At 51.0% G+C, this 22,664-nt stretch overlaps 1 protein-coding gene across 1 annotated transcript in view; it reads left to right on the top strand.

The window, feature by feature from the left end:
* Window positions 1–229: 229 nt before the first annotated feature.
* LOC136588128 (dipeptidyl peptidase 1-like) overlaps window positions 230–22,664 on the top strand; it is a 35,731-nt gene continuing 13,296 nt past the window's right edge. The window contains exons 1-3 of the mRNA XM_066587129.1: window positions 230–457; window positions 12,615–12,760; window positions 19,837–20,000. Of these exons, the coding sequence (XP_066443226.1) occupies window positions 283–457; window positions 12,615–12,760; window positions 19,837–20,000 (485 nt within the window). The 5' untranslated portion in view covers window positions 230–282. The remainder of the gene's footprint in view (window positions 458–12,614; window positions 12,761–19,836; window positions 20,001–22,664) is intronic.

Raw genomic sequence — 22,664 nt, forward strand, 5'->3', positions numbered from 1 at the left:
TCATGTATTTTTGTTAGCCATTAAAAGGTATCATATCTACAAGATTACGTCGTTTCTCTTGCTGAGAACAATCACATTTTGCTCTACTGGCTAACACGGTACCAGATCTTTGTTTTCACTACCTGATCCTCATGTGACCTCCCATCAGCGCGGCCCGCCCACAGCTCAGGTGAGCCTCTCACTACCTGCCCCGCCGCCCGCCCCCTGCTGTGTCATGTGACCCCCGACATTATTTAACCCTTTCTCTGCTTCTCTTCTGCACTCGTGTGGAACGGCGAGGAGATGGAGAAGCTTCCTGTCCTGCTGGTGGCGGCGCTGCTGGCCGTGTGGAGCCGGCCTGCGCTCTCGGACATCCCGGTCAACTGCAGCTTCCCGGACCTGGAGGGCACCTGGACGTTCCATGTGAGCCCCAGTAAAGGAGGGCTCCGCAGCAAGGACATAGACTGCTCCCAGCTGGGTGAGACGGGAGGGGTGGAAGGCTTAGCTGCTGCTGGGCGCTAGACTGTAAGCTCTGCAGGCCAGGCTGTACCACGTGGGCACTGATATGTACTATAGTAAACTGTAAGCTCTGCGGGTCAGGCTGTACCACCTGGGCACTAATATGCACTGTAATAGACTGCAAGCTCTGCGGGCCAGGCTGTACCACGTGGGCACTGATATGTACTATAGTAAACTGTAAGCTCTGCGGGCCAGGCTGTACCACATGGGCGCTGATCCACTATAATAGATAGTAAGCTCTGCGGGCCAGCCTCGTGTGTCACGGGGGCGCTGATCCACTATAATAGATAGTAAGCTCTGCGGGCCAGCCTCGTGTGTCACATGGGCACTGATCCACTATAATAGATGGTAAGCTCTGCGGGCCAGCCTCATGTGTCACATGGGCGCTGATCCACTATAATAGATGGTAAGCTCTGCGGGCCAGCCTCATGTATCACATGGGCGCTGATCCACTATAATAGATGGTAAGCTCTGCGGGCCAGCCTCATGTATCACATGGGCGCTGATCCACTATAATAGATGGTAAGCTCTGCGGGCCAGCCTCATGTATCACATGGGCGCTGATCCACTATAATAGATGGTAAGCTCTGCGGGCCAGCCTCATGTATCACATGGGCGCTGATCCACTATAATAGATGGTAAGCTCTGCAACCCAGCCTCGTGTGTCACGGGGGCGCTGATCCACTATAATAGATGGTAAGCTCTGCGGGCCAGCCTCGTGTGTCACGGGGGCGCTGATCCACTATAATAGACGGTAAGCTCTGCGGGCCAGCCTCGTGTGTCACGGGGGTGCTGATCCACTATAATAGACGGTAAGCTCTGCGGGCCAGCCTCGTGTGTCACGGGGGCGCTGATCCACTATAATAGATGGTAAGCTCTGCGGGCCAGCCTCGTGTGTCACGGGGGCGCTGATCCACTATAATAGATAGTAAGCTCTGCGGGCCAGCCTCGTGTGTCACGGGGGCGCTGATTAATTATAATAGATAGTAAGCTCTGCGGGCCAGCCTCGTGTGTCACGGGGGCGCTGATCCACTATAATAGATGGTAAGCTCTGCGGGCCAGCCTCGTGTGTCACGGGGGCGCTGATCCACTATAATAGATGGTAAGCTCTGCGGGCCAGCCTCGTGTGTCACGGGGGCGCTGATCCACTATAATAGATGGTAAGCTCTGCGGGCCAGCCTCGTGTGTCACGGGCGCGCTGATCCACTATAATAGATGGTAAGCTCTGCGGGCCAGTGTCACATGGGCACTGATCCACTATAATAGATGGTAAGCTCTGCGGGCCAGCCTCGTGTGTCACGGGGGCGCTGATCCACTATAATAGATGGTAAGCTCTGCGGGCCAGCCTTCTGTGTCACGGGGGCGCTGATCCAATATAATAGATGGTAAGCTCTGCGGGCCAGCCTCGTGTGTCACGGGGGCGCTGATCCACTATAATAGACGGTAAGCTCTGCGGCCCAGCCTCGTGTGTCACGGGGGCGCTGATCCACTATAATATATGGTAAGCTCTGCGGGCCAGCCTCGTGTGTTACATGGGCGCTGATCCACTATAATAGATGGTAAGCTCTGCGGGCCAGCCTCGTGTGTCACATGGGCGCTGATCCCCTATAATAGATGGTAAGCTCTGCGGGCCAGCCTCGTGTGTCACGGGGGCGCTGATCCACTATAATAGATAGTAAGCTCTGCGGGCCAGCCTCGTGTGTCACGGGGGCGCTGATCCACTATAATAGATGGTAAGCTCTGCGGGCCAGTGTCACATAGGCGCTGATCCACTATAATAGATGGTAAGATCTGCGGGCCAGCCTCTTGTGTCACGGGGGCGCTGATCCACTATAATAGATGGTAAGCTCTGCGGGCCAGCCTCGTGTGTCACGGGGGCGCTGATCCACTATAATAGATGGTAAGCTCTGCGGGCCAGCCTCGTGTGTCACGGGGGCGCTGATCCACTATAATAGATGGTAAGCTCTGCGGGCCAGCCTCGTGTGTCACGGGGGCGCTGATCCACTATAATAGATGGTAAGCTCTGCGGGCCAGCCTCGTGTGTCACGGGCGCGCTGATCCACTATAATAGATGGTAAGCTCTGCGGGCCAGTGTCACATGGGCACTGATCCACTATAATAGATGGTAAGCTCTGCGGGCCAGCCTCGTGTGTCACGTGGGCGCTGATCCACTATAATAGATGGTAAGCTCTGCGGGCCAGCCTTCTGTGTCACGGGGGCGCTGATCCACTATAATAGATGGTAAGCTCTGCGGGCCAGCCTCGTGTGTCACGGGGGCGCTGATCCACTATAATAGATAGTAAGCTCTGCGGGCCAGCCTCGTGTGTCACGGGCGCGCTGATCCACTATAATAGATAGTAAGCTCTGCGGGCCAGCCTCGTGTGTCACGGGGGTGCTGATCCACTATAATAGACGGTAAGCTCTGCGGGCCAGCCTCGTGTGTCACGGGGGCGCTGATCCACTATAATAGATGGTAAGCTCTGCGGGCCAGCCTCGTGTGTTACAAGGGCATTGATCCACTATAATAGATAGTAAGCTCTGCGGGCCAGCCTCGTGTGTCACGGGGGCGCTGATCCACTATAATAGATGGTAAGCTCTGCGGGCCAGCCTCGTGTGTCACGGGGGCGCTGATCCACTATAATAGATGGTAAGCTCTGCCGGCCAGCCTCGTGTGTCACATGGGCGCTGATCCACTATAATAGATGGTAAGCTCTGCGGGCCAGCCTCGTGAGTTACATGGGCATTGATCCACTATAATAGATAGTAAGCTCTGCGGGCCAGCCTCGTGTGTCACGGGGGCGCTGATCCACTATAATAGATGGTAAGCTCTGCGGGCCAGTGTCACGGGGGCGCTGATCCACTATAATAGATGGTAAGCTCTGCGGGCCAGTGTCACATGGGCGCTGATCCACTATAATAGATGGTAAGCTCTGCGGGCCAGTGTCACATGGGCGCTGATCCACTATAATAGATGGTAAGCTCTGCGGGCCAGCCTCGTGTGTCACGGGGGCGCTGATCCACTATAATAGACGGTAAGATCTGCGGGCCAGCCTCGTGTGTCACGGGGGCGCTGATCCACTATAATAGATGGTAAGCTCTGCGGGCCAGCCTCGTGTGTCACGGGGGCGCTGATCCACTATAATAGATGGTAAGCTCTGCGGGCCAGCCTCGTGTGTCACGGGGGCGCTGATCCACTATAATAGACGGTAAGCTCTGCGGGCCAGCCTCGTGTGTCACGGGGGCGCTGATCCACTATAATAGATAGTAAGCTCTGCGGGCCAGCCTCGTGTGTCACGGGGGCGCTGATCCACTATAATAGATGGTAAGCTCTGCGAGCCAGCCTCGTGTGTCACGGGGGCGCTGATTCACTATAATAGATAGTAAGCTCTGCGGGCCAGCCTCGTGTGTCACGGGGGCGCTGATCCACTATAATAGATGGTAAGCTCTGCGGGCCAGCCTCGTGTGTCACGGGGGCGCTGATCCACTATAATAGACGGTAAGCTCTGCGGGCCAGCCTCGTGTGTCACGGGGGCGCTGATCCACTATAATAGATGGTAAGCTCTGCGGGTCAGCCTCGTGTGTCACGTGGGCGCTGATCCACTATAATAGACAGTAAGCTCTGCGGGACAGCCTCGTGTGTCACGGGGGCGCTGATCCACTATAATAGACGGTAAGCTCTGCGGGCCAGTGTCACATGGGCGCTGATCCACTATAATAGATGGTAAGCTCTGCGGGCCAGCCTCGTGTGTCACGGGGGCGCTGATCCACTATAATAGATGGTAAGCTCTGCGGGCCAGCTTCGTGTGTCACGGGGGCGCTGATCCACTATAATAGATGGTAAGCTCTGCGGGTCAGCCTCGTGTGTCACGGGCGCGCTGATCCACTATAATAGATGGTAAGCTCTGCGGGCCAGTGTCACATGGGCGCTGACCCACTATAATAGATGGTAAGCTCTGCGGGCCAGCCTCGTGTGTCACGGGGGCGCTGATCCACTATAATAGATGGTAAGCTCTGCGGGCCAGCCTTGTGTGTCACGGGGGCGCTGATCCACTATAATAGATGGTAAGCTCTGCGGGCCAGCCTCGTGTGTCACGGGGGCGCTGATCCACTATAATAGATGGTAAGCTCTGCGGGCCAGCCTCGTGTGTCACGGGGGCGCTGATCCACTGTAATAGATGGTAAGCTCTGCGGGCCAGCTTCGTGTGTCACGGGGGCGCTGATCCACTATAATAGATGGTAAGCTCTGCGGGCCAGCCTCGTGTGTCACGGGGGCGCTGATCCACTATAATAGACGGTAAGCTCTGCGGGCCAGCCTCGTGTGTCACGGGGGCGCTGATCCACTATAATAGACGGTAAGCTCTGCGGGCCAGCCTCGTGTGTCACGGGGGCGCTGATCCACTATAATAGATGGTAAGCTCTGCGGGCCAGCCTCGTGTGTCACGGGGGCGCTGATTCACTATAATAGATGGTAAGCTCTGCGGGCCAGCCTCGTGTGTCACGGGGGCGCTGATCCACTATAATAGACGGTAAGCTCTGCGGGCCAGCCTCGTGTGTCACGGGGGCGCTGATCCACTATATTAGACGGTAAGCTCTGCGGGCCAGCCTCGTGTGTCACGGGGGCGCTGATCCACTATAATAGATGGTAAGCTCTGCGGGCCAGCCTCGTGTGTCACGGGGGCGCTGATCCACTATAACAGATGGTAAGCTCTGCGGGCCAGCCTCGTGTGTCACGGGGGCGCTGATCCACTATAATAGATGGTAAGCTCTGCGGGCCAGCCTCGTGTGTCACGGGCGCGCTGATCCACTATAATAGATGGTAAGCTCTGCGGGCAAGTGTCACATGGGCGCTGATCCACTATAATAGATGGTAAGCTCTGCGGGCCAGCCTCGTGTGTCACGGGGGCGCTGATCCACTATAATAGATGGTAAGCTCTGCGGTCCAGCCTTGTGTGTCACGGGGGCGCTGATCCACTATAATAGATGGTAAGCTCTGCGGGCCAGCCTCGTGTGTCACGGGGGCGCTGATCCACTATAATAGATGGTAAGCTCTGCGGGCCAGCCTCGTGTGTCACGGGGGCGCTGATCCACTATAATAGATAGTAAGCTCTGCGGGCCAGCCTCATGTATCACATGGGCGCTGATCCACTATAATAGATGGTAAGCTCTGCGGGCCAGCCTCGTGTGTCACGGGGGCGCTGATCCACTATAATAGATGGTAAGCTCTGCGGGCCAGCCTCGTGTGTCACGGGGGCGCTGATCCACTATAATAGACGGTAAGCTCTGCGGGCCAGCCTTGTGTGTCACGGGGGCGCTGATCCACTATAATAGACGGTAAGCTTTGCGGGCCAGCCTCGTGTGTCACGGGGGCGCTGATCCACTATAATAGACGGTAAGCTCTGCGGGCCAGCCTCGTGTGTCACGGGGGCGCTGATCCACTATAATAGACGGTAAGCTCTGCGGCCCAGCCTCGTGTGTCACGGGGGCCCTGATCCACTATAATAGATGGTAAGCTCTGCGGGCCAGCTTCGTGTGTCACGGAAGCGCTGATCCACTATAATAGATGGTAAGCTCTGCGGGCCAGCCTCGTGTGTTACATGGGCCTTGATCCACTATAATAGATAGTAAGCCCTGCGGGCCAGCCTCGTGTGTTACATGGGCATTGGTCCACTATAATAGATAGTAAGCTCTGCGGGCCAGCCTCGTGTTTCACGGGGGCGCTGATCCACTATAATAGATGGTAAGCTCTGCGGGCCAGTGTCACATGGGCGCTGATCCACTATAATAGATGGTAAGCTCTGCGGGCCAGTGTCACATGGGCGCTGATCCACTATAATAGATGGTAAGATCTGCGGCCCAGCCTCGTGTGTCACGGGGGCCCTGATCCACTATAATAGATGGTAAGCTCTGCGGGCCAGCTTCGTGTGTCACGGAAGCGCTGATCCACTATAATAGATGGTAAGCTCTGCGGGCCAGCCTCGTGTGTTACATGGGCCTTGATCCACTATAATAGATAGTAAGCCCTGCGGGCCAGCCTCGTGTGTTACATGGGCATTGATCCACTATAATAGATAGTAAGCTCTGCGGGCCAGCCTCGTGTGCCACGGGGGCGCTGATCCACTATAATAGATGGTAAGCTCTGCTGGCCAGTGTCACATGGGCGCTGATCCACTATAATAGATGGTAAGCTCTGCGGGCCAGTGTCACATGGGCGCTGATCCACTATAATAGATGGTAAGATCTGCGGGCCAGCCTCGTGTGTCACGGGGGCGCTGATCCACTATAATAGATGGTAAGCTCTGCGGGCCAGCCTCGTGTGTCACGGGGGCGCTGATCCACTATAATAGACGGTAAGATCTGCGGGCCAGCCTCGTGTCTCATGGGGGCGCTGATCCACTATAATAGATGGTAAGCTCTGCGGGCCAGCCTCGTGTGTCACATGGGCACAAATCCACTATAATAGACGGTAAGCTCTGCGGGCCAGCCTCGTGTGTCACGGGGGCGCTGATCCACTTTAATAGACGGTAAGCTCTGCGGGCCAGCCTCGTGTGTCACGGGCGCGCTGATCCACTATAATAGATGGTAAGCTCTGCGGGCCAGTGTCACATGGGCGCTGATCCACTATAATAGATGGTAAGCTCTGCGGGCCAGCCTCGTGTGTCACGGGGGCGCTGATCCACTATAATAGATGGTAAGCTCTGCAGGCCAGCCTCGTGTGTCACGGGGGCGCTGATCCACTATAATAGATAGTAAGCTCTGCGGGCCAGCCTCGTGTGTCACGGGGGCGCTGATCCACTATAATAGACGGTAAGCTCTGCGGGCCAGCCTCGTGTGTCACGGGGGCGCTGATCCACTATAATAGATGGTAAGCTCTGCGGGCCAGTGTCACATGGGCGCTGATCCACTATAATAGATGGTAAGCTCTGCGGGCCAGCCTCGTGTGTCACGGGGGCGCTGATCCACTATAATAGATGGTAAGCTCTGCGGGCCAGCCTCGTTCGTATGTCACGGGGGCGCTGATCCACTATAATAGATGGTAAGCTCTGCGGGCCAGCCTCGTGTGTCACGGGGGCGCTGATCCACTATAATAGATGGTAAGCTCTGCGGGCCAGCCTTGTGTGTCACGGGGGCGCTGATCCACTATAATAGTTAGTAAGCTCTGCGGGCCAGCCTCGTGTGTCACGGGGGCGCTGATCCACTATAATAGATGGTAAGCTCTGCGGGCCAGCCTCGTGTGTCACATGGGCGCGCTGATCCACTATAATAGATGGTAAGCTCTGCGGGCCAGTGTCACATGGGCGCTGATCCACTATAATAGATGGTAAGCTCTGCGGGCCAGCCTCGTGTGTCACGGGGGCACTGATCCACTATAATAGATAGTAAGCTCTGCGGGCCAGCCTCGTGTGTCACGGGGGCGCTGTTCCACTGTAATAGATAGTAAGCTCTGCGGGCCAGCCTCGTGTGTCACGGGGGCGCTGATCCACTATAATAGATGGTAAGCTCTGCGGGCCAGTGTCACGGGGGCGCTGATCCACTATAATAGACTGCAAGCTCTGTGGCCCAGGAAGAAACAGAGAGCAAAGGACTCTTTATAAGTGTATGAAATGGAAGATGTTCTGCAGCAGCTGTGGTGGTGCTGCCTTCCAGCTATTCCCTCCTGTATTAGGTCATCTGGTGCTATAGATTGTCAGCTCTGTGGTTTAGTCATGTGACCGTGTCCTTTTGTTACATTAACTGCTAAGAGTCGTTGTTAGACGAGCTGCTTTATCGTGCGAATGGCGCTGCTCGCCTGACTAGACAAACGGATCCATCGGCGGGTTTGAAAGGGCGCGGTTTAAATGGACTGATAAGTAAACAGGTGACGGTGGGTTTTATGCCTGCGGTTGCTGTGTGCCGTGGGCTCGGGGCGGGGGCTGCGTGCCGTGGGCTCGGGGCGGGGGCTGCGTGCCGTGGGCTCGGGGCGGGGGCTGCGTGCCGTGGGCTCGGGGCGGGGGCTGCGTGCCGTGGGCTCGGGGCGGGGGCTGCGTGCCGTGGGCTGGCGGTTATCGTTCACTCACTCTTATAAACTACAATCGTGTAAGAAGCGCCTCGGAGTCTGAAGGGCTCGACTTCTGATCTTCACAGCAAAGCATTCTGGGATCGATCAGGAAACTCCCAGCGAGTTGTCTTGTATCTTGTGACTGACAATCAATATGGCTGCCGGCACCCTGGCTATGCAGCGAGGGCTCGAGCGTGGGGTGACGGCCTTGTGTTTGTGATACACTGGCGCTACAAAGCCGTACACGGCAGTGACATCGCTGCCGCCCGTGCGAATACAGCCTTCGGCTTGGTTCACACAGGGCGGCATTGTCGCGGAATGTCTGTGTGGACTTTCTCACGTCACCAGATGGCGCCTCGTGCTGCGGTGGGACACGGGGTGATATAATATGACGGTGGGACACGGGGTGATATAATATGACGGTGGGACACGGGGTGATATAATATGACGGTGGGACATGGGGTGATATAATATGATGGTTGGGCAGCGGTGGGACACGGGGTGATATAATATGACGGTGGGACACGGGGTGATATAATATGACGGTGGGACACGGGGTGATATAATATGACGGTGGGACATGGGGTGATATAATATGATGGTGGGACACGGGGTGATATAATATGACGGTGGGACATGGGGTGATATAATATGATGGTGGGACACGGGGTGATATAATATGATGGTTGGGCAGCGGTGGGACACGGGGTGATATAATATGACGGTGGGACACGGGGTGATATAATATGACAGTGGGACACGGGGTGATATAATATGATGGTTGGGCAGCGGTGGGACACGGGGTGATATAATATGACGGTGGGACACGGGGTGATATAATATGATGGTTGGGCAGCGGTGGGACACGGGGTGATATAATATGACGGTGGGACACGGGGTGATATAATATGACGGTTGGGCGGCGGCAAGATTTCATATTTTTGTCACTCTGCATCGCAAATGTGAAGGAAACCATTGAAAACCAGTTTAAGATCACTGGCGGAGAGCCACGCGGAAATACCCCCTGCGCAAGCCCAGCCTTAAGGTCCCTCTACAGCCAACGGGTGTACATGTCGCCCCACTCGGCTGTTTCCAGCGCTGCTCACCCCGTGTGCGGTAACCCTCAGTAGGCTGGATGGCAGACCTGGTCGGGGCGTTGGTAACTGCGGACGTAGGCTTATGAAGCCGTATATACAGGGCCGGTGCGATGGTGAGATAATAGATGTGCGCTCCCCAAGGTACGAGCCCTCATGCTGCTCCGGTAGCCAACTGTTTGCTGCCGAGGGGGACGACAGGCGGTTCCTGAACAAGAATCTCCCAGTAATGGCATGTGTCGCCACTTTTCTATGTTGTATATTGACTCATTGAAAATGGCGCCTCTCTTTCACATGCTCGTTGTGTTCCGCAGCCTGAAGGTGTTCCGCAGCAGCTGTGGCCAGGTGTTGTACTTTCGGTTCTCAGCTGAGCGGGTTCTGCTGCTACTCTCCGGATTATGTTACAGGATACAATGTAACTGATCTCTGCTGACTCACAGCACTTTGTTCCTTTTAACCCCCCCCCCCCCCCCCCCTTTCAGTTTTCGTATCTTCCTCTCCTTTCTTTTCTCCATTGCTGGATATATCCGAGGGGCTTATATATCCGAGGGGCTTATATATCCGAGGGGCTTATATATCCGAGGGGGTTATATTTTTCAGTGGTACAACTTATTGATTCACATAATGTACTGAAAAAAGGAGGAAAAAAATCTGGGGGGTGTTAAGGGAACTCCACCATCTTTGGGGGGGGGGGGGGTCCAGTTTCTTTTTTACTAATTGAGAAAAAAAAAAAAAAACACTTGCGCTCGTTTGCTCACTCTTGCAGTAGTATGTAAGGCCATGGGCACAGACAAGGTTTGATGGGCACTCTGCAATGAGTGGCAGCGATGGGGCATTTCTGAAGGCCACTACAACCTGACAGCAACCTGTGGGGCATTTAAATGCTGCTCTCAGAATTGACTGTGGCATTTAAAGGGTTAACGGCTCCGCTGAGCAGCGCTGCTTGTTGGAGTCGTTGCACGCGTCAAATGTAAGAAATGGCCAGCAGCCACATTATATGGAGCGAGTTCGACCCGCCATCTCCCTTCGTACGTCCCCCAAAGCTGCAGGACTACATCCTGTGACGTTAAGGGGTTAACGGCTTCCTCCGTTGCGCGGTGCGCTTGATGGCGAACGGCTTTTAAAGGTGCTTTTAACTATTATTCAAAAAATTGTGCTAGCGAATTGTAACGATCCTGTTTAATCACGCGCCAAAGACCCGGCTCCTCAGCCCTCCTTCAGTTTCATCAGGACTATAACCATCCTGGTCGCTCGCGCACTTCTCGTTAGGTCTGAACGCTCCTCGCTGGCGATTTACGTAGGAATGTACGCTGAATGTGACGTGAACAGTTCTGGGCGATCTGCCGGGCCGCACGGGTTAGCGGTGACATCACGCACTCACCACGTCTCATCTGAACTTGACTGAAGGGTATATGGGCAGAGTTGAAGCGAGCGGTGACGTCACTGCTACCGTAGCCCGCTCTCTTCAGCCTCTCACAAGTGACTCTTCACACGACTGTCTCTTCCACGGTTTTAACATGTACGCACAAAACAGAATAGAACCAACTGACTGCAATGGGTTCGTTCTCATCAGCATGTTTTGCGCGCATTTTGCTCACGGGGAAAAAGTAGGACCTGCTTTCTTCGTCTCGCGCAGCAAAGGCTCACATAGAAGTCTATGGGAGGTGCAGCAGGGGAAGTGCAAAGCTGTGCAAAAAGCACACCTGGACCTCATTAGGCCGGAGGACCTTTTAATCCACGGCAGTGGTGTGTCGCGTGTGAACTGGCCCGGCGTGTGCAAGAACGACAGTAATATGTGCGCAAATCAACCTTGTTCATGCACGAATACATTGCACCGAGGTGAGCGTCTTTGCGCACATGCGAGTGTGAATCTGCTTTAAGTGAATGAGAAGGACTGAACAACGATGGTGCCGGAAATAAAGGGACAAGCGAACAATCCTCGTCCCTCATTCAGTCGCTGGCTCGCGTCTGGACCGTACGATTGTCGTTAATTGTTCCATCTAAAGGCCCTTCTAGTTTATACTGCAGGGATGTGCCTAGTAATCACATCTATCTGACTACAGTTGTTTTGCCTTCTCTTCTCCATCTGGTCCAGACCGCCACGATGACTTCTTCGAGCCACAGCTTTCTCTACAGACTGACATGCAGACAGCTTTAGCTCCTTGCGCTTTCAGCACCTGCCCTACGTTTTAAGCACTTGTATGTAATGTCCCCATCTATAAGGCATTAAGGCCGCCTGCACACAAACTATTTTGAATTTCAGAACCCGCGGTTGTCTCCTGTGTGTATTCCACACAAATTCAGACCAATAGAGCGTCCGCAAATCGCAACGTGTATTTGGTGTTCGTTAGAGTTGAGCGGACAAGCTCATCGGAGCTCGATGCTTGCTTGAGTATTAGCATACTCAATGAGCGAGAGACTGACAGGCTGACCTCAATGGGTTCATTACTTGAATAGAGCTCTTTTGGTACTCGCTCATCTCTAGTGTTCGTGTTTTTTTTTTTGTTTTTTTTTTTGCCCTTCTCCTTCGTGGATGGCCTCCATTGAAGTCAATGGAAGCTGTCCGACCTGCAGCCCTTCTCTGCCATTGACATTGTAGCAGAAGTGTAATGCCTCCCATAGTGCCCCAGTGATGATGGTTGTACTCACTGTACTGAGTAAGCAAAGTTAAAGGTATTGTCAGGTTACCATACGACAATCTACAATAGAACTGCCTGTATTAAAAAATAAATAAATACATTTTCTTCTTTCACTTTAAGCCTGGAAACCCCCTGTGACTGTACCTAAAGTTCCCAATCCACTGTGCGTTTTGATCCTTTGGTGTCATCAGACCAGAGAACACTTCAGGCTCACATAAACCTGCAGCCTATGAATACAGAAGGGTGTTGGGAGCATGGCCGCTTCTATAGTAGGGGGTACCAGCTTGGGAAGGTGGTCCAGTGTGACGGAGGAGGATGTGACCTTACATCTGTCTTACTTTCTTCTAGGGCCGGTGGAAGACAGTCCCAAGTTCACTATAAAACCGCTGGACGTTGCTGAAGATGAGTTTGGTAACATCGGCTTTGTGACGCTGATCTACAATCAAGGCTTCGAACTTGTGGTCAACGGATACAAGTGGTTTGCCTTTTTTAAGGTAGGTGTGGTCTGATTACCGCATGGCTTGCGTTAAAGGGTCTTGAGTGCAGAACCCACAAGGAGCCTCGGCTGGCCCTGTTATTAATAGAAGCTTTACAGTCCTTGTTTTGGGTCAAACTCTGGTAAAAGTTCAGTCCGGCATGAACTCGAACCAAGCTTTTAGCAAAGTTCTACCCAAAATGGGGTTCTACTGGTTCGGCTGGCACAGCACTCGTCCTGAACACTGATGGAAGATCATTCTTAGTGTTATACAGCAGAGTGGGGGACGTCTCCTCCATAACAGCGTCTCTCGCCAGGGGTATCCCCTCAGGGTACCCCCAAAAGCTGTCAGGAGATGTGTCTTTTTGTTCTCCCCTTTCAACACTATGCGCTCTTCAATGAGGAGTTTCAGCACCCAACAAAAGGGAGGCCATTTTTATTTTCCTCAGACTCTGAACACGGGCAGGAGGCCCACTGCTTCACTGGAGGTTCTCGTGAAAAGCCATCAAAGGGGTCTCACAAACCTAAATAAAATTACCCCTGTGAACAAAAAAGCTCAAATGTGCACTATGGCCCCTCAACCTAGCCGTTCTGAGATGTGTGCCCCATTCAGTGCCTGGCTTCCCTCATTTTGTAATCTGAGGTAGATCGGGATTTGGAAAACCGCTACATGTTCCTCTGCTTCAGAAAGGGAAACATGGAGAAAACACATAAGACGGTTGGCTGTAACCGCCTTCCTCAATATAGTTTCTTAGCAACCACCCAATATGCTAGGACAAGATTGTCCCTGAAATGAGGTCTTCTAAAAGCTCCTGTGGTACTTGTTGTTTATGCAGTGAACATCCAACTCATCACATCAAGAGCTGACTTTGGCAGGCATATCTAAAGGGTGTTGGTTACCGGACAGCGTCTTCCCTATAGGGCCCAATGTGCTAAAATAACAAGAGGAGCAGTACATGCCGGTCCTCTACCCTGTGCTGCTTGTGACAGATGTCACGTGCCCGTTGCAGTGGCAGTCTGTTCTGCTGGCATCGGCACTCACATCTTGGGTGCCATAATGCCAGGAGCTCTGAACGGCGAGGTCTCGGTGGTCCAGTGACTTGGCTGCCGTCATTGACTGTGCTGAATCGGTGTGGTAGAGGATGAGTAAGTACTGTTCCCTCTGTTAGCACAGTGTGCCCTAAAGGGGAATGTTTGAGCGGACAACACCCTTTAACCTTAAAGCCGCACTTATTTCCCAATCTCCAGGCCGGTAACCAATCTGGGCCTCAAGTTATCAGGGAAGTATAGAGCTGGCAGATCAAAGTGTGTTGTGTATACATGACCACCCTGAAAGTTACACGGGCAAGAGGGAACTGGTTCCTCCAGCTCTCTGAATTGATATATCCTATCCACACACCCATGTTTTCACAATGTCATGTTCCTTTGGTCTGAGACCAAGGTTGGACTTTTTCCCCCCTCATTCCAAAAGCTATGTTTGTCACAAAGCCAACACTGCGCATCACCAGAAGTACCGCGTAACCGCAGTAAAGATGGTGGAGGCGGCGTTATGCTGCTGCAACTGGGCCTTAGGTCAAGAGCATTATGAACAGTTCCAAATATCCGTCCATTGTGGCACAAAATCTTAAGGCCTCGGCTAAGAAACCGAAGATTAATTTCCCCTTTCAGCAGGACAACCCAAAACCTGCTTCAATCACCAAAAGAATGGCTTTGCCACAAGATCAAAGTTTTGGAATGGCTCAACCAGAGCCCGGACCTGAACCCCATTGAAAATCTGCGGGTCGTCCTGAAGAGGGCGCTACACACAAGATGTCCTCGCAATCTGATGGCTTTGGAGCGCTCTTCTGCAAGGACGAGTAGCCAAAGATGGCATTCAGTCTCTTTGCGTACGTGCCTATTGGCTTGGCACATCTTTGACTTGGCCATTACAAAGGGTACATCCACAAAGTATTAGGGTGTGCGTATTTATGCAACCACATAATTTATTTTTCGACCCTAAAATATTTTAGTTTGCTTTGCGATAGGATTGTGCAGAAAATGGGTCACATTGAAGGTGGAAACTTGATATGAGGAGACTTGGTTCACTATTGTATCTTCCCCGTAGGTTTCTCTCCTTAGCTGATCCTTAAGCTAATAACTAGGGGAATAAAATTAAATGTTATAACGGGCATAAAACACAACATAGATATTGTATCAGAATGTAGGTGAGGCTGAGAGCTTCCAGGGTGTCCCAACAAGGATCCATGAGGCTGACACTTTGTTTTCCCCAAAGTATGCCATGTCTCTCCTGGAGGGGGAACCTGGCCAAGAGCTGGGGGGGGGGGGGGGTTAGGCCGGTCTGGTAAATCTATCGTGGGAAGATCAAAAGTTGTTAGAAATTTTGGGAGGTCACCAAGGGACTTGAACACAGCAGATTGACCCCCTTTTTTAGGCCATAGCTGGAATAGATATCCCCTAACAATGCTGTACCTCCTTTGCTCACAGTGCTGTAGGTAGGGCTTCCGAGACTCTGCGTATTTGCAAAGTGCGATGAGCAAGAGCCGGGAGAACAATAGGAGGTCCCTGGAAGGTCAAACCATCGGATTCTTTGACCTTCCACAGAATCTGCTCTTCTTATAAATGTGCTCAACAACTAATGTCCTGAGGATGTGCAGAAGAGTTGGGAACCAAGGACCAATGTTTCCTGTCTAATTCAGTTGGTCGATCAGGGGCTTTTGTGGAGGAGACTGCTGAATAACTTCTGGGCCCAAGCTTCCAACTGGGACACCGTGATGTTCTTGTTTAGACCTCAAATGCGAAGGTTATGTGGTGGTTCTCCAGGTCATCCACATGCATAAGCAGATCAGAGATCTGAAGCTCTTGCTCCTAGTGAATCCAAAATCTTCTCTGGTTTCCACCACTGCCACGCTCTTCTGCCTCATGAGCTGCAAATCATCCTATGAATAAGTCTTTGTTGGCAAGGCCTTTATACGGCCCTTCCAGTCCTATTCAGCATCCATGGCACCGCACAATGAGGAACTAGTGTTGGGAGCCTCAGGGAGACTATGTTGGCCAGATGTTGGTACACGGCAGAGGGTGCAGGAGAGGTGCAAGTCCACTTTAAGATGTCTCAACTACGCTCTCCTGGAGATAGCGGGGCATTCTGCCCTGTTGCAACTGAACACTGTAGGAGCTGCAATCAGAGCAGGGACACCTATGGCAGGGCCTTCGGGTGCCTCAGCTGGTGCCATACTGAATGCCATATTGTGGCTTGCTTACTCCTGTAGAGCACCTGCTCCAACTGTCCCCTTCAGAAGAGGGCTGTTGTGTACCTCTGTGCTTCGCCACAAGAGTGGCTTCTCGGTTCCCGGCCAGTCCATGCTATTGGGTATGTGGTAGGATAGTAGGGAGCAGTTTATGCTGTCATGGCCCCCCCCCCCCCCCACACACACACACACAGATTTTTTTAACATAATTTTTTTATTTATTTTTTAATTGCAGACCAAAAAATGAAAATGGGAAGCAAGAATAGGGCAGTATCCTTATGGGGTTGATGTGCAGACGGGCTTCGGTAGTAAGGGGTTATTTTTTAACTCTGTTTAATCAAACGGTCCAGAATTGAACATTGAGTGCCACATATCGCAACATGACAAGTAGAGTCCAGAACGCGTCCCACAGTCATCCCACTTTCAGTGGTAGGTAGAGGAAATGGTAAGAGTTAAAGGCACTCTGCGGTCAGTAAAGATCTGTAAGTATGTACTTATAGTGTGGTGTTAGTCAAACTTGCCAGGGCAGTTCCCGGTCTTGCCTAACCCACCATGGTAAACACTGTTGTATAATAGTAGGTGTGCTACATGCCCGTCGCCCTATGTACTAAAGGGGAGAACGCAGGTAAGTCAATAGCTTAAATGTATTAGCGGCCAGAGAAATAGATGGAACTTGATAACTTTCTGAAGATCTTCCAGCAGACATGGGCAATCTTGACACTATGTATCCAATGCCCTCAGAGGTGTAAAGGATATAGGAGAGGTGTGGATACACTGTAGATATTAGGCCTCTGACCCTGGCTTCTCCATATACATATCAAAGCGTACGAAGGGGTCAACAGACTTAAAGACCTCTTACTTGTCAGGATTATTGTGTAAATTGCTCGTTAGATCAAGTGATTTCCATGATCATTATGCAGTGAAAGACTAATAGGTGATACATCACTGCTCAGATCTGTCCTGTAGACCATAAAATCATCGCTGGACTCACCTCCATTCACTGACACATGTTCGCTCCGGTGTAAAGGGATAACTGCAATAGTCACTGGGACGGCTGTTGGGCACTTGACCGACAGTCCTCTTGTGCAACAAAGGCTTAAGGTTGCCGAATTGACCATTTTATAAACTTCTAAAACTTGGATATGCATTAAAGACCTTTTTGAGGTACATCCTACAAATGCTCTGATCATGGCATCACACGCTTAGAGCTGAAGCAGAGTCCTGGTTCTGCAGAACCGTAGCGGTACTCCTGATATCGAGCGCTGCTAGCACAAGAGATCGGCTTGACCTTGCTGTCCATCACTGAGATGGCTGTCCATGATGTAATGCCTGAATACGCCCTTTAAAACATCCAACTGATAATGACATAGCGGCGTAGGATGGTCAAGAGACCATCCAATATGCTAGGACATGATTGTCCCCCAAATTTAGGCCTTCTGAAGGCTACTAGCAGGGAGGTACTTGTGGTGATCACTGCATAACCAACATCAGTAGAGCTGACTTTAGCAGGCATATTTAATTGGTTAATGGACAGAATTACCCCTATTGGGCCCAATGTACTAAAATCACAATCGGACCAGTACTTGCAGTCCTCTACATCTGCCATACAGTCCTGCAGCCCTGCCATGGTCTCTGTGCTCATTGTGGCAGATGCTGGCATGGGCACTTACATCTTGGGCACCCTAATGCCAGGAGCTCTGAACTGTGACGCTGCAGTGGTCTGGTGACTTCGGTGCCATCGTCTGCCACAACAAACACCAGGACCACCGTGGGGCGACAGTGCGCATCGGGGTGGTAGAGGATGGGCACGCACTGCCCCTTCTGTCAGCAGTGTGCCCTATAGGGGAATGTTGTCTGAGCGGATAACCCTCTTGAACCTCAAAGCCCCACATACTTCATAATCTCCAGACCAGTGACTAACCCGGGCCTGAACTTATCAGAAAGCTATAGAGCTGGCAGATCAAAGTACGTTGTGTAGATATGACCACCCCGGAACTCACACAGACGAGCCAGAACTGGTTCCTCCTGCTTTTTTTAATCTTTTCGAGAGATTTTATAAAATATGGCATTTTAACCAGGGCTGTGGAGTCGTCTTGCATTTGTCTTGTTTAAATCTGAAGGGATCTATCTTTGTCAGAATTTTTTGTTTCCACTTTTTTTAATGTGACTTTTTTTTTTCTACAACTGTACTGAAAAGCAAATATTTTAGGGCAGAAAAATCCCAAGTCTATGCGGTTGCATAAGTGAGCGCGCGCCCGCTTGTGTTTGGGGATGGGTTGTGTTCAAAGCGTTCCAAATGTATTCCATTATTCGGATAGCGCAACCTTCCGCGCTCCATCAGATAGGAGTGTCCTGTCTAGCCATCCTGTTAGGTGGGTAGTTGGTCGTCCCAGAGAACATCGGTTCAACTTTACAGGAGTCCGTCTGAAACCGAAGGCCTAGAACTTGAGGGCTATCATAGGTGCTACCCTACCCTTCAACTGTTGCTGGCTGGCGGTCTCACCAAAAAAATGCAGTTTGCAAGAATCTAACCTTCATACAGTATTACTTCTGGAGGTAAGACAGCAGCCCACCCAGGAACCGGCCCTAGCGTACCCCAGATTACTAAACCCATCAATGCAGCAGTATGTAAATGTACACCATGTGGGTGGCACGGGATCAGAAGCTGGATCCTGCTGTGGGAGCCGGCTGTTATCGATAGCTGGCCTCCCGCTGTAACAGCAAGGATACATAACAGCGATCCCCGCTGTTAACCACCCACATGCCACAGTCTAAGCTCCTGATTCTTCACCTCTAGTTTCTTCCGGTTCTCAAGGTTGGAACAATCGTACCTCCTTGGACAAATCTTCTGGCTGGATCTTCCCACACTTGATACCTCAATTATGTGGGAACAAACAGATGTTTGTACAAGAGCTTCTCGGATGGTGAGAAGGTTTCCTCCAACACCTATCGGGTGCTACGAGGCTCTTTGTTTTGTGGGAGGAAGGCCATGCGCAGGTCATGGGTTCCTGCAAACCGCATATGGAAACGTAAAGTTACAGGCAGAGCTATCTACCTCCACAACCAAATCCCAGGGCATCTGATCCTGCGGTCATACCAAACTTCTTCCAAACTTGGATTAAAAAATGAGAAGAAGCGTGACTTCAGGGTCGGACTACATGGACTGCTCTGTAAAATCATGTAGCCACCGCACTTGTACACAATCTGTATCTGAATAAAATTGCATAATATTATATATACTACCTGCATAAAAATACATGGGTTTTTTTTTTTGCACCTTTTGATCAAAACATGTGGGCCCACCCGCCACGTCCAGGCAACATTGTGGATGTCGCTCCTTCAAAGCAGGTGGTGAAGTCTCCAGCAAATCTGCATCAAAAAACCACATGCATTCTCTGTTGTGGCAAATTCCTAATGTGTGACCGTACCCTTAAGGCCGGAACCACACGGAATAGCCACAGTGGGCATTCTGCCGCAGATCAGCAACGGACAGCCTACCTCAAATGGTGCGGGTTTTATCACTTAACTCATTGAGAAGGGGTGAATTCCGCAGCGAAAACTGCAATAAAATTGACCTGCTGCAGAACTGAACATCTCACCGCATGTCAACTTCCTCGCGGTTTTGTGCGGATTACTTTTTGCGCAGCATGTGGATGACTCTGGACTGCTACTAGAAATGCCGTGGAACTTATTGTGGCTTTCAGTTGGGAAATGTGAATTGAAGTGTAATTGGCGCACACACCTAAAGAGGGTAACAGAATGTAAACCCTCCCGAAATCATGGGAAATGTTGGTAATGTTTGCACTGACAGAGTATTGCTTGTGGTTATTGATCATCGTTCTTCACTTAGTTTGAGAAACATGGAGAAAATGTGACCAGCTACTGCCACGATACATCTCCTGGCTGGGTGCACGATGTGACGGGCCATAACTGGGCTTGCTTTGTCGGAAAGAAAGTCTCCAATTCCTCGGGTGTGAAGGTAAACCCGTCCCCATTTCCCCAGAAAGGAGAATGGTGAGTGTTGTGGGAGAAAATTGACTGTAGATCATAATGTCTGCAGGAAAATAAAGTTTTCTAAAAAAAAAATCTTTCAGAGCACACGGGGTTAATCTACTGCTGAAGTTGCTCTATTGTTGGCTGCTGACTCAGGGGTGGGGGCTCCTGCTGCAGCCGGCTGTCATACACAGGACAGTGAGGAGACATGGCTGATCTCCGGGAACACAAGATTTCTTTAGACTTCTCAGTCATCCATACCCCCCCTTAGTGATGGTAACTTGGGAGCTTGAACCACAATACTAACCCTTTCCAGTCCAATCTGTATCCTTGTTTTCCGAGGGGGCTTACTCTTTTTCTGCCGTTGTACAACGTTGCTATATGCTGGCTAAAGCCAGTACTGCATGAGGTGACACGTTGGATAGGCTCCGACAGCAGAGAGGCTGGCAATATACAGTAAGAGAACCCCGACAGAAGTCTAGCAACATCGAAGCTATACAGCCTTAAATCGTAATGTTTTCACAGTGGATTGGAAAGGGTTAAGGAGTCATGGAAACTGCCAAAATAACAAGAATATTCTGTCACCTCATAAGCCGTGAGGGTCTGACCTCCTTCGCGCTGATTTAGCTCTGCATCCCCTTCTGTGTTTCTCTGGATTTGCCGGAGATGGGAGCTCAGGTCCATTTGTGTAAATGACTGTCATGTTGCCATTCCTGGAGCACCTCTGTGCAGGGGGGTATAAAAGGGGTCATGGCTGTTCATTCTCGGTACTTGTGGTGGTCCTGGAAGTCCAGCCCCCCCACCCCCTGCACCTTCACTGATCATAAAGTGTTATGAAAAACTACTGTACTAAGCCTACTTATATTTGTTGGGCGCCTTTTTGGTCACTTCGTAGCTTCTGGAGGGTCCACATGTCCAATGATACCTTAATTTAGAGGTGTACTGTTGGAGGGGTAGATACAGGGGGCCTTAAAGTAGTGAGGATCTTTTTAATTAAAAATAAACTTGTTTTATTGAAACCGAAGCGTACAAATCCCTTTACAGCTGTCTTACATGGTGTCAATAACCTTCACACCTACAACTATAAAGTCTAGCTGAACATAAGTATTTCCTGAAGAGCAGAACTTGTGAGATGAGATTTCTGGTCAGGTAGGAATACACAGCGTACCTCCTAGCATTCAACCTAATCAAATCCTAAATCTGGGAAGCTCATCAGATCCAGTGAACTTCAAACACCGTTCCAACACATTGTAGCGGTCTACAAATATCTGAAGGGCTGTCACAGTGCAGAGGAATCAGCCCTATTCTCGTCTGCACAAGGAAAGACTAGAAGCAATGGGATGAAACTGAAAGGGAGGAGACACAGATTAGATATTAGACAGTGAGGGAGATCAATGAGTGGAACAGGTTACCACGGGAGGTGGGGAGTTCTCCTTCAATGGAAGTCTTCAAACAAAGGCTGGACAGACATCTGTCTGGGATGATTTAGTGAATCCTGCACTGAGCAGGGGGTTGGACCAGATGACCCTGGAGGTCCCTCCTATGCACCCTTTTACCATTCTATGTCCATGCATTCAAGAGTTACACCATACACCCAAAACTTTTTGAGACTTTTCTGGACTTTTTTTTTTTTTACATACGACTTTCTTGTAGGGCAGCAAGTATTTCACTAGGTTGGGTGACTGCGTGATCAGCAGGCGTCTGTCCATCCACCTCAATGCTACTGACTTGCGTGCAAGAAAGGGCACTTCACACAGAAAAATGTGTACATGATGATGCCATAATTCATCTACTAGGCCCAGTAGACACCCCTCAGATATACATGATTGGTTTATCAAAAAGGAGACTGAGAAAGGCCATAACCTCTACCCAAAAGGAGTGCATCAACGGGGCAATTCCATATCAAGTGAATAGCATCCGATTGACCTCTTTGGCATTGCGTAGTTGGGATTTTACATTTTGAAGACTCCTGAGACTCAAATAGCTTTGCTTTGTAGTATGTACAATTGTAGCTTATTGGCCGTCAGTGACATTTATGTATAGCATGCCATGGCTGTATGCCAACCCTCATCTGCCAGAAGGGGCAACTTGCCTTCCATCTATCCAAAATAGTCAGTGAAACTATGTCTAGGGATTTGATAGTATTTCTGCATCTGTTCAAAAGCCATAAACTTCCCCCAACCTATACATGACCTGGGGACGTAACCCTACGCTCTGGCCAGAATTGAATATCTGGCATCTGCAGGAGATGTGGAAGGGATATATTCCATAAAGGGGGCTCTAGTGGAGTTCCCTCCATACCCCTGCCCATGTAGAGGGAGCGGCTGTCTGCTTTATAAGTTTGGTCTTTCCAGTGCCGTCCAGAGATGTTTCAGATAAAAAGTACATTAAGTGGTGGTCAGTGTTTGTAAGTGGCTCTCAGATCCCCTTCTTACAAATATACCGGAGCTGACCTGTCGGATAATATAACCTGAAGTTCGGCAAGGCAGCGCCTGCCAACTCCTTGGGGCATTGTGGAGTCGTTGGTCTGAGTTTCGCTCTGGCTTCACCCCATATTAAAGTAGACTTGAGGGAGTTTACTTGAGAGAACTTTCGTGGAACCACAGTATCCATATGTTCCAGGTGATACAAACATTTGGGGTAGACTTCTCGTAGGGATCCAATGGGCCTGTTCCACAATGACAA

This window comes from Eleutherodactylus coqui, chromosome 1 (assembly GCF_035609145.1).
Source record: "Eleutherodactylus coqui strain aEleCoq1 chromosome 1, aEleCoq1.hap1, whole genome shotgun sequence".
Classification (NCBI taxonomy): Eukaryota; Metazoa; Chordata; class Amphibia; order Anura; family Eleutherodactylidae; genus Eleutherodactylus; species Eleutherodactylus coqui.